Source organism: Arvicanthis niloticus, chromosome 16 (assembly GCF_011762505.2).
Source record: "Arvicanthis niloticus isolate mArvNil1 chromosome 16, mArvNil1.pat.X, whole genome shotgun sequence".
Taxonomy (NCBI): Eukaryota; Metazoa; Chordata; class Mammalia; order Rodentia; family Muridae; genus Arvicanthis; species Arvicanthis niloticus.
The window spans coordinates 50,930,225-50,942,672 of record NC_047673.1 but is presented as its reverse complement, the minus strand read 5'-3'; the positions used below and the strand labels follow the sequence as shown (position 1 = coordinate 50,942,672).

At 38.6% G+C, this 12,448-nt stretch overlaps 1 protein-coding gene across 12 annotated transcripts in view; it reads right to left on the bottom strand.

Annotated features, from left to right (window-relative positions):
* Nek1 (NIMA related kinase 1) overlaps positions 1-12,448 on the bottom strand; it is a 115,643-nt gene that overhangs the window by 60,239 nt on the left and 42,956 nt on the right. For 7 of the 12 annotated variants that reach the window (XM_076914173.1, XM_076914179.1, XM_034520356.2 and 4 more), the window contains 3 exons: positions 10,905-11,068; positions 10,693-10,824; positions 5,388-5,490 (listed from right to left, as the gene is read on the bottom strand). In XM_076914173.1, the coding sequence (XP_076770288.1) occupies positions 5,388-5,490; positions 10,693-10,824; positions 10,905-11,068 (399 nt within the window). Of the gene's footprint in view, positions 1-5,387; positions 5,491-10,692; positions 10,825-10,904; positions 11,069-12,448 lie in introns of those variants that run through there. The other 5 variants (XM_076914180.1, XM_076914181.1, XM_076914175.1 and 2 more) reach the window with 2 other exon arrangements.

The window sequence follows — 12,448 nt, the reverse complement described above, 5'->3', positions numbered from 1 at the left end:
TACCCAAACACAATGAAAACTCCAAATGTTCACAGTCATATTTCTAAGGTAGTTTTATACATATACACCTAGGTTCTAAAAAGAAAAAAGGAGTTTTACATTAATAGATTTATCTTGGAAAAACATAACACTCCTTTAAAAAAAATCACGGTCATCTCACTGTCTGCTTCCTACTCACTGACAAAATGTAAGCAGCTGTCACATGCCTCTCTCACTAGGAAGAAGTGCGTCATCTCAAACAGTAAGCCAATGTGTATCCCTCCTCCTTGAAGAGTATTCTCATCAGGTATTTAGTCACAATGGAGAGAAAAATATACAGAAAACTAGTATAAGAAATGGGATGGGTGCACTGATAAATTTGGCCATGTTGTTTGTAGGCTTGCACAATTGGTTATCAGGAAGAACATGAATGAGTTTGTAGCTGTGGGCTTAAGAAGCCTCAGAAAGCTGTGAACACTGATGACTGAAAACTTCAGGCAGGAGTATGGAAGAGCAGAAGGCTGGGAGACACTCAGAGAGTAAAGGCCAGGCTCATGAAGTTTCAGACAGTAAGAACTTCATCAGTAAGTGAGCCTAGAAGGCAATGATATCATGTTTGGTAAAAATAATCTGGTTGTATTCTTAAAATTTGATTAAACTGATTAGAAAGAAATGGATTAATTTTGTCAGCAACAGAGAATTCAAGACGACATAACATACAGCCAGTCATGTATCAAGATGAGACCATTGCAGGAAAATGAGAACGGAATAAAGCAGCTTGAAGGGAAAACAAATTAGAATTCACAAACACATAAGCACAAATTTTTGAAGTAAAAACAAGCTGACTAGATGAGCTGCAAACTAAATGTACCAGTGAGCTGAGAAATCAAGAAGCCTGGAAAACAAACAGAAATGAGGGGAAAGGGCAGAACAGAAGAAACGGAAGAATAAAAGAAAGAACATTACATACAAAGGTTATACTCTCGGTTGAGAGCAGTTTTCCTGAAAGGATAAGCATTTAGAGAAACAATATTTAGGGCAGTTGTCAGAGAGAATATCCTGAGAACTGAAGGCAAACTTATACCAAGAGCTCCATATACCAGTGAGAACCTGCATCAGGTCAGTGAAAAAATAAAACAACATCAGACAACTGAAAAATAATCGAATTAAATCTCAGACCATCAAGGGCAGAATAACAGTCCTAAGAATTATCAGAAAAGAGAAACAGCTGTTTAAAGGGGAGTGCGATCCAAAAAATCGTCTCATCAGCAGCAGTGAGAGAAGACGGCAGGGCAGAACCCTCACTAGACAATGGCAAAGAAACAAGCAAACACGGAAGTCAAATAAACCCTTCAAATGCCTACTTCTTCATCGAGTAGATCTTTATTCAAGATGCTTTCTGGCTTTTTGAAAGGGCTGCGGGGGGTGGGGGGTGGAGAGAGAAGGAGAAAAAGGGAAGAGAGAGATGTAGGGAGGGGAGAGAGACAGAGAGAGAGAAAGAGGCAGGCAGGCATAGAGAGACATGTAAAATTGGGTGGGTAGGGAGGTGGAAAGGTGGGGAGGAGAAAACCATCATCAAAATAGATTGTATGGCAGGGTGATAATAGTGCGTGCCTTTAACCCCAGCTCTCAGCAGGCAGAGCTCTGTGAGTTTGAGGCCAGCCTGGTCTACACAGTAAGTTCCAGGTCAACAAGGGCCACACAGAGAAATCCTGTCTTGACAATAAAATAACATTGTATGAAAATTTTAATTAAAACTCAGTTAATTAAAAACAAGAATAGCTCACAGGCTCAGGGAACATCACAGAAGAGTCAGAAGATGGGGAAAGTGCTGTGACATCTGTCTTCTAGAACAGTGGTTCCCAGTATGTGGGTCATGACCCCTTTGTGGGTAGAATGACCCTATAACTGGGGTTGCTTAAGACCATTGGAAAACACAGATATGATATTCTGACTCATAACGGCAGAATTACAGTCATGAAATAGCAACAGAAATACTTTTATGAGGAGCTGTATTAAAGGGTTGCAGCATTAGAGAGGTTGATAGCCTTTGCTGTAAATGCCATGGCTGTAGAATTCACGAACTCATAGCAGCCACGGTTACCTACATAATACCTGTGAAACATCCAGTGGGCACAAATGCCCTACCCCATGGGGAGGAACTATTAGCTGCTGAAGGGAGCTCATTAGTGAAGCTAGGTTTCCCATGCGCCACTAGAGGGCCCCACACTTAGGAACACAAGGCAATGCTAGCAGGATCTAGCAAATCATTAAAAAAAAAAAAAAAAAAAAAAAAAAAAAAAAACAAAGTTGGGAAGGGTATTTGCTAGGGAATGTATAGGAGAAATGGGGGATAAACCCACTTATATTTCATTGCGTACATGTATGGAATTCCGAAAAGTAAAAAAAAAAAAAAAACAAAAAAACAACAAAAAAAGAATTGTCTATAGCCACGATAGAGCAATGTGATTAGAGCTACACTAACATTATGAAGATGGTTTTCAAATATAGGTCAGGAATTTGAAAGGTATGTAGCAGTGGGGGAGGGGAAACTGGGGGTAGTCACTAGAAAGTCCCAGATGCCAGGGACCCAAGAGGTTCCCAGGACCCAACAGGGAGGACATTAGCTGAAATACCCAACAAAGGGGAGATAGAACCAGTAGAGACCATATCTAATTGACAGGCACAGCCTCTGGTTGAGGGATGGGGCTACCCACCCACCTCAAAAATAACAATCTAGAATTCCTCCTATCAAAAGGAAATCCAGAGACAAAGAGTGGAGCAGAGAATGAAGGAAGGAAAGGCCATCTAGAGACTGTCCCACCTAGGGATCCATCCTATCTGCAGACACCAAACCCAGACATTATTGTGGATGCCAAGAAGTGCTTGCTGACAGGAGTCTTGCATAGCTGTATACTGAGAGGCTCTGCCAGTTCTTGAATACAGATAAGGATGCTTGCAGCCAACCATCGGACTAAGCACGGGATCCCCAATAGAGGAGTTAGAGAAAGGACTGAAGGAGCTGAAGGGGATTGAAATCCCATAGGAAGAACAACAATGCCAACCAATCATATCCCCCAGAGCTCTCAATGACTAAACCACCAACTAAAGAATACTCATGGAGAAACCCATGGCTCCAGCTGCATATGTAGCAGAGGATGGCCTTATCTGGCATCAGTGGGAGGGGACACTCTTGGTCCTGTGGAGGCTTGATGCCCCAACGTAGGGGAATGCTAGGGCAGTGAGGCAGGAGTAGGAGGGTGGGTGGGGGAGTACCCTCATAGAAGCAGGGAGAGAGGGATGGGATAGGGGGTTTGTGGAGGGGAAACTGGGAAAGGGGATAACATCTGAAATATAAATAAAGAAAATAACCAATATTAAAAAAGGAAAACAAAAAAACAAACAAAAATAACAAAAAAAAAAAAAAGAAGAAGAAGAAGAAAACAAGAGACATCTGTCTTGAAGAAACAGACAAAAAATTAGATTGGCACCTATACACCCAGGAAACTAATGAACAGGAAGCAAACTCAGGAGTTATCTAATAATCAAATTGCTTCCAGGCACAAAGAAGAAAAGCTTTCCAGAGTCAGAGGGAAATGCGTACAACACACCTAAGGTATCAGAAAGAGGCATGTCAGAGGACAAGAGTCCCCAGCCTACAGGATACCCCAGCAAAACACCTGTCACAAACAAGGCGCACTCGAGGCTGCAGAGATGCTCAGTAGGCAACGCACTTACCATGTAAGCGAGAGAACCAGAGTTTCATCCCTCCCAGCTGCCCAGACACACACGTGCTCCCACACACATGTGAACATACACAAACATACACATGAAAAGACAAAAAATAGGCCAAATGCTTTTAAGACCTACAAATTCAGGTTAATGTTACTGCCATGTATTGTTCAAGTGTCAGAAAAAAAAAAAGGCATTTTCCAAAGTTTGGAAAATGTTTTTTTAAAGAAAATACCAGAGGACATTCTCCAACATGAAGAAAATAAACTGATGATGGAATCCCAGGATTAGCAAAAACAGTGGTGGGAAAAGTCACTGTATCTTGGTAGTTCTAGTAACTATCACAGTTTAAAAGACTCTTTAAACTTTAGGTTTACGTGTGTCAGCCTGTCTATAGGTATGTGCAAGTGAGCGTAGGTGCTGCAGAGGCCTGAGGAGGGTGCTGGGGTCCCTAGAGTTGTAGTTATAGATGCTTGTAAGCCACTTGATGTGGTGCTGAGAACCGAACTCAGAGCCTGTGCAAGAGCAGCAGCAAGCACACTTAACTGCAGCGTTCTCTCTCCAGCTCCCAGGAACTATCTTAAATAATAATCTACAACAGAGCTGAGAATGGTGGTGCACACCATTAATCCCAGCAGTCAGCCAAGCATGAGGGTCTTGAGTTTGAGGCCAGCCTAGGCTACACAGCAGTTTAAAAGCCCTTAAAAAAAAGCAATCAAAAATTTAGATGCTATTAATAGGAAGATTGAAGAAAGGGAGAAAGCAAGAAATTATCTTTTCCTATATAGAGAAAGGTTACAAATACAGATTCATTCCAGATTATTAAGAAAATAAATTGGAGTATGCATGTGAAAAATATAAAGAGTGACCAATAAAAATTGTAACATTTTTTCCATAATTTCAAAGGGAAAAAAATTTATATTGAATAACTGTTAATAAATTCACAGTTACCAATTATGGCTTTTTATACACATGTGGTAAGTCTACAAAAATACCCTGAAGCATTTTCTACAGGAATAGAGGCTTGCTCCACGGAGATGAGAGGACAGATTCAATCCTAAGTTGCTTTGACAAAAGATCAAAGGCATTTGGGCATTATACAGCTAAGAACTAGTGAGACTTCCAATTAGTGAGGTGAGTACCTCAGAACTTAGTATTTTTAGGTAAATGACTTAATTTTGTAATTTGCTTAACTGGATGGTTTAAAGTAATTATTTTGTTTCTAACATGCTTTTCAACAAATACTATAATATGTGTGTGTGTGTGTGAATGTATTCACTCAAACATTTATTTACCCTTTTCCTCTAAAATTCTTTGCTACTTTGAAATATTAAATCAAACTGTATATTGGAAAATTTTCCAGCAACTTAAGAACTTACATCTCTAATATGACTATTTAGGTTGTTAAACTCATTTTTCCCTTTTTAAAGAACAGAATACAAAATGATGATGTAATTTTACTTTGGTATACAAGGTATCAATAAAAGACATCATAAAACAAGTTAATGAACAAGATATATGAGAACACATAACCTATATGTTGCTTTTGAACATCTTTAATATCTTTTATTGTGTATAGACTGCTATATCATAATTCTTTTTACTTACACTCACATCATTCTAGGCCTTAACTCTGAATATTGATATATTTAAAACCCCAAGAAAGAATATCATACCATGTGTCCTTCAGCTCGGGCTTTATTCTGCATAGCTTCTCGTTTACGCTGTAGGAATTCCTCCACTTGTTTGGCTCTCTCTACAGCGAGGTGTCCTTTTTGCCTATTTTGGACAAATCACAGAGTCAGTGATTTTCAGCATTAAATTCCACATTAAAACTGTAATTATTATATGATAGCAGAAATAAAATACACATTCTCTGTGAAGAAGTGTGTGTGTGTGTTGGTCTTTATTGCCTCAATCATATTATTTACTACTTTTTTAAATAAGCAAAATCTTAACATCACTTCAAATCTTGACAAGATTCATTTTATATTGATATGATTCATTTTACTTACAGACAGTAAAATGAACAAGTTAGGGGAAAAGTAACAGCAGTCATTGCCTTTAGTCTTTTCTTGTGTCATTCCAGCATCTTTCACTGACTATTACCAAGGACTGTAACTATGCTGAGTACAGACAGCAAATGAAAAGGTGATAAACATTCACGGAACACCTGCCCCATGCTGTAGCAGTCAGCATGATAAACGTGGGAGGTAGACACAAACGTGCACACATGAAACCCAGCCCCAGTGATGAGGTCACAGCACAGGATCAAATGTGGTTAGACTTGGAGATGAGTAAGAAAGTTGAGCAAGTTGGTGTCTGTGTTCTATGTATTTGGACTGTGACTAACCTGTAGCTTTCTTTTGGAAAATAACTAACTTATGTTCTGAAAAAAAAATCATGAACTAATCCCTGTTCTGTTTCCCAGTAAACATTAAAAAATTTCTAGTTTTCATTCCACAAATAATCATTTCTTCAACTTCTTTAAGGCAAAAAAAAAAAAAAACTGAAACGTAAATATTTTAAGTAAGAAACTTAGCTGTAAAGACTTGAAATGAAGATATCGCTCAGAAGCTAAGAACACTTGGTACTTTATCGAGGATCTGAGTTCTACTCCCAGTACCCATGTGAGTTGGCTGAAAATCATCACTAACTCCAACTCCAGGGGATGTAACACGCATGATTTCCACAGGTACCTGAACGTATGTATACACATACACACACACACACACACACACACTTAAAAATAAATATTTGAAAAAAAAAACTAAAATCTACTATATTTTATCCCCATGAATGACAGTGATCTAAAGTCCTTTACCTTACATGTTATTTAAGAGAAATTCTTTAGAATTTCCATCATAGGAATTTTCTAGCATTAGGTAATATCTATAACTGGTTTAAGAGCCAATTACTACAATGTTCAGCTATTCCAGATGGTTACTATAGTCCCACATGACATTTCTGAAATCCAAGTTATGCTAGCTTGAGTAGATTGATAATAGCAAGAGATTTGTGCATGTCTCTGAAGTGCACATATGCTGTCCCCTAGCAGACATATACACTACTGAGATCAACTAAGGGCACCTAGTCTGAATTCAGCATGCCTCTGCATATACCCAGGTAAGGTGGCATTATGCTCTAAACCTCCCTGTGTATGTAAGCCTGGGCCCAAAGACAGTAGATAAAATATCAAGTACCATGCTCAGACATGTCATTAGAAATGTAAGACTACTTGATAAGGTTCTGAGAGTCTTGGAAGTATACACCACTATCTGCCATTAGATAACGCCTCCGATCTCTCTGCTTTCCATCAAGACGACACTGACATCAACCATCATAGAAGTAAAATGTATTTAATTTATCCTTCTGGTCTATGTGCAGCTCTTGCCAGTATAATACACCAATTAGCATACACTATTAGAATTATTGAACAGTACCTCACTAAAAGCATAGTCTCATGTATAGTATAGCAGCCTTGACTTACAGATTTTCACACTGATTGTGTACACATGACACGATCTTCTTAATATATTTAAAAGTGCACCTTGGAAGATGACTATATTGGCTGGTTTTATGCAAACCTGACGCACCACTAGAGTTATCAGAGAGGAGGGAGCCTTAATTGAGAAAATGCTTCCATAAGATCTGGCTGTCGAACAGTGGATGGAGCTTGGAGACTCTTATGGAAGAACAGGAGGAAGAATTGTGGGCCCCAAAGGGGATAGGAACTCTACAGAAAGACCAACAGGGTCAGCTAACCTCGACCCTGGAGCTCTCAGCGTCTAGAACCAGCAACCAAAGAGGACCTAGGCCTCCCTGTATACATGTAGCAGATATGTTCCTTGGTCTTCATGTGGTTCCCCAACAAATGGAACAGGGGCTACCCTAAAAGCTGCTGCCTATATGTGGAATATGTTCTTTTAGCCAGGCTGCCTTGTCTGGCCTCAGCGGGAAAGCCTTGCAGAGACTTGAAGTGCCAGATATCCCCCACCTACTCAGAGGGAGGAGGAGAGGAGGGGATGAGAAAGCATTGTGGGAGGGGTGACTGAGATGGGGGGCAGTGAGCTGGATGTAAGGAGAATAAGTGAAAAATAAAATTTAAAACATATTGAAAAAAGAGAACTGGCTGTAAAGTATTTTCTTAATTAGTGATTGATAAAGGAGGACCCAGCCCATTGTGGGTGGGGTTACCCCTGGGTTCTATATCAAAGCAGGCTGAGCAAGTGTGTAAGTTGCATCCCTTCATGGCCTTGCATCAGCTCCTGCCTCTAGGCTCCTGTCCTGTCTGAATTCTTGTCCTGACTCCCTTTTGATGATGAACTATGATACGGAAGTATAAGCTTTGGTCAGGAGTTTCATCATAGCAAGAGTAATCCTAACTATGACAATAACTGAAACAGTGTTCTAGGAAATAAAGTTTATTCAATGAAAATCAGAATTTGATTAATTCTGGTACTTTTAACATAAGTTATCATCTATTACAGAAGGCTCATGGGGATGAGGAGAAAATAATTTATTTACTATTCATTTTCTCCATTAAATTCTATTAGGAATTCAGATAAAGTGGCCAGGCGTGGTGGCACACACCTTTAAGCCCAGCACTTAGAGGAAGCTGAGGCAGGCTAATCTCTTTAAGTTTGACACAAGCCTGGTCTACAGTGTGAGTTTCAGAGCAGTCAGGCCTAGGTAGAGAGGCCCTCTGTGGTGGTTTGAGAGAAAATGGCCCCTAGAGGCCCATAGGGAGTGGCACTATTAGAAAGGAGCAGAAGATGTGGCCTTGTTGGAGGAGTTGTGTCACCAGGGGTGGATTTTGAAGTTTCAAGGGCCCAAGCCAGGCCCAGTGGCTCTCTCTTCTTGTTACCTGCAGATCCGAATGTACAGCTCTCAGCTATTTGTCTAGCGCTTCTCCAGTACCAGGTCTGCCTGACCTCTTGTTTCCTGCCATGACAGACTAAACCTCTGAAACTGCAAGTCAGCCCCAATTAAATGTTTTCCTTTATAAGAGTTGCCATGGTCAATAAAACATTGACTAAGACACCTTGTCTCAAAAAAAAAAAAAAAGAAAGAAAGAAGAAGAAATCAGATGTAAAGATACTTTAAAGCATTGAGTATCAGTAAAACATTGCCTGAGATTAACAGAAGAATTATCAGCATACAACCCACAAATACAAAGTAGGACATTAGAAACTAGAATAGTAACATACAAAGATGTTAAAATGGGTTAAGAATTGTGGTAGAACAGGAATAAGGCCACTAACACAACCATGGTTAAGGGAAGGACAGGAAGGAGAACAATCATGGTGCTCTTTTATTGGGAAATGGTTCATCTAAGACAAGCCTTGTTATTTGCCTTAGCAAAGAGGTGGGTGATTTTCTTTTCTTTCCTTTTTGTAACACACAACTGGTGACTGCTTTATTATGCATCAGCAATGAGCAAGCAAAAGTTGATCTTAAAGTATATTACTGTTTACACTAATAACTCCTTAAATGAAATAGTGACCACACACAGAAAACTATATGAAGGTAACATTCACAGTCTGCTGCAAGATATCAAAGAATAGGGAGGTATTCCAGACACAATAGGAAGATTTCATACCATCAACCTGTCAGCTCTTCCTGTACTACCTGGATATTCCACACACTCTGAGTCAAAATCCTGGCAAGTTAATGTGTAGACATGCACAGACTGATCTAAATTTATTAGGGAGAGATGATGCAGAATATTCTACTCAGTGCTGACAGAAGAACAAAGCTGGGGTACTGAAACAACCTGAGCTTAAGATTTACTCTACAGTGTCTGTAATAAATACAATGAAGCTATTGGTTACAGAATAGACAAATTGGGAATACTGTACAGAGCTCAGAAATAAAGTCTGCAAACCTAAAATTGTTTTAAAAGTCAAATCTATTAATTTAATTTTTTAAAAAGTACATATATTACAAAGATCAGTAATATAGGATAAAAACTTCATACAAAATTTGCTTCATCAAGAATAGGTAATTAGGTCAGTGGTACCTGCCATGTTGAAGCCCTGGGTTCAATTCCTGGCACTGCAAAGACAATACCTATTATATATAAATATAACCTGAGTTTATAGTCTTTTTTAATTTTTTAAAAAAGGAACCTATAGTTAGTTTCACACCTCAGGCTTCTGCAAACAATTTATAATATAATCACAATGTTATTTTACATTTATTTTTATGACTTTTCCCCCAGTTTTATAGAGTGAACATAGAGCCCTGTATATAGTAGGTAAGCCCTCTACCATTGTGCTATATCCACTCCAAAACAATTATTTTTGTAAAATATACTCAATATATTTATATCTTTACAACAAATCAAAGATTTTCATAAATACTTTAAAATTCCAGGAAAAATTCACTAAAATTTCATAATGTTCCTTGCTCATATATAACTACCTAGATAATGTCTAAGTAAACACATATGCATGCTTAAAGAAAAAAATCTACACAATGTACTGCTATTGTCAATTACCATCAATTTAATTCAGTGAAAAAATCTGATGAAAGATCACAAAGAGATATAAATCAGAGATGAATGAGAAGAGGAAGCATTTTAAGAGAACCAAGAGAAAAGTGAGAATGAGGAAAAGACAAAAGATAAATGTGTTTTAGAGCTTTATGAAAAGTGTGATTCTATTTAAATTCATGCTATAGTTTACTCAAATCAAGTAGATGAAAATATTACAACCATATGTCGGCAGAAATTTATCACATGATTCTTTAAACAGTATGCTGTGTCTAAACATTAAAATAAGCCACAATAATCAGGCTGAATTAAAAAACTACACGTTTGTCATAATTGTGATCAAGGGTCAAGTTTGCAGGTGAAGATTCATTATATCCAGAGAGCAAAAATGTTCAGTGTAAACATTGGGAAAAACCATCTACAAGTGTAGGCATGACAAACAACAAAAGCACACAGGATGAATACATGGGTCATCACAGTCCAACCTGTTTGCACCGGCTTGTTTAGACATGGCCTTCAATCTTTTCAAAGTTTTCCTAATAGCATCAGCATCAGGGGAATGGTGGTGACCTGAAGCCCCACTGGGAAATCCTGGACGAAGCCCAGGTGGAACTCCTCTGTAGACAAATAGCCACAGTGACTTTCATGACTTTCTCTGAAGCAAAGCATAGGCAACCTCAGCAGAGCACAGCCGTACCTTTCTGGGAACCATCGACCATATACTCCCCCTTTCCATCTGGCTTCATTATCTTCTGCTCTTAGCCGCTGCATTTGATCAAAAATGGCATGGTAATGTTCATATTGGCCTCGAGGAGAACAAGGTGATGGAGAGACAACACCTCCACTGCCAAAAAAGGAAGCCTAGGGAATAAACAGAGAGCTCTCACATGCCATGTTCATCTTATAGAGCCAAAGAGGCCTGAGCCATCCTTAAAAGAAAAAGTCAGTTTCAATGCTTAATGTAAAACTAGCAATGACCTAGTTTTAACATATTAATAAACACATGGCCAAAAGTAAAAGGTTTTCCCACATAAGCAATCAGACAGTAATATTCTTGCTACTAACAGTAAAGAATAACTAATGTGACAAACTCAAATATTAAGGTATCACTATACTCACATAAATATGGAAAAACCTATCTTAATTATGAAGCTTTTTAAACATGCTAATATCCTACATTTCATGATTCAGTTCTGTGAAGTTAAATATATGTGGTTTTGAAGTCAAGCAGAATTTGAACTCCCGTTAAAATTTTAATTAACTATGCATGTGACTTTTGATACACTCCAATCTATTCACAAGTAGATATGAAGGTAAATACATGATTTAAGTATATTTTGTATCACATAGAAGAGGAGAAACATGCCTACTCTTAAATTTTTTTTAAAAAATTGAAAAAAAAACCCAAAAAAGTAAAACAGCATCTAGTCATACAGTGAATGAATAAATGAATGAAGTCGGTGCAGTCTGAAGCAGTAAGTATATTCACAAACCAGAAAAAACAATGGCCATAGGTAACAATCTAATTTAACTTTAAAGCCTTGGAAAATGATACTGTTTACCTTAGTCTTGATAACAATCTTAAAAAAAAAAAAACCCAGACAATAAAAGAGTCAAGGTAACTAAAATAAACTATATGTATGTTTTGTTTGTGCGCTACAAGCAGGAGAGGAAGTGTGATCACAAACACACCATGAGATAGATAAGCAGAGCACTAAGCACTGAAAAGAAAAGGAGTTACAGCTAGGTGGTAGGGAGCCTGGAGAATGCATTCATGAGACCAACTTTCCAGTGCAGAAAACGTATTAAGATCATCAATACTACATACACAAGCAGGAATGAGAGACAAGAGCAAAAAAACTAGGGGCTGCTCTAAGACAGCAAAGTCAGAAGACTGTCAGTGAAAAGGCATGCTCAACAGACTGGTGCGTTTTCTGCAGAAATGACCAAACAGTAGAGGTAAGCATCTAAGGACTCAGGACAGAAGGCACAGGAAAGGGAGCTGCTGTTAGAAACGGTTAGGAGCGAAGTGTAAATGAGGAGTGTATGCAGTGCTAGACACACTTGTGGAAGATGTTCACTGCAAGAAAAACCATCAATGATCTCAGTACTGAATTGAGAGAGCTAAGTTGAGTGGTCCCTTTTGAAGCTAGGTGGTGTTGGTGCACACCTTTATTCCCGGCACTCAGAAGGCTGAGGTAGGTGGATCTTTGAGTTTGAAACCACCCTTGTCTACGAAGT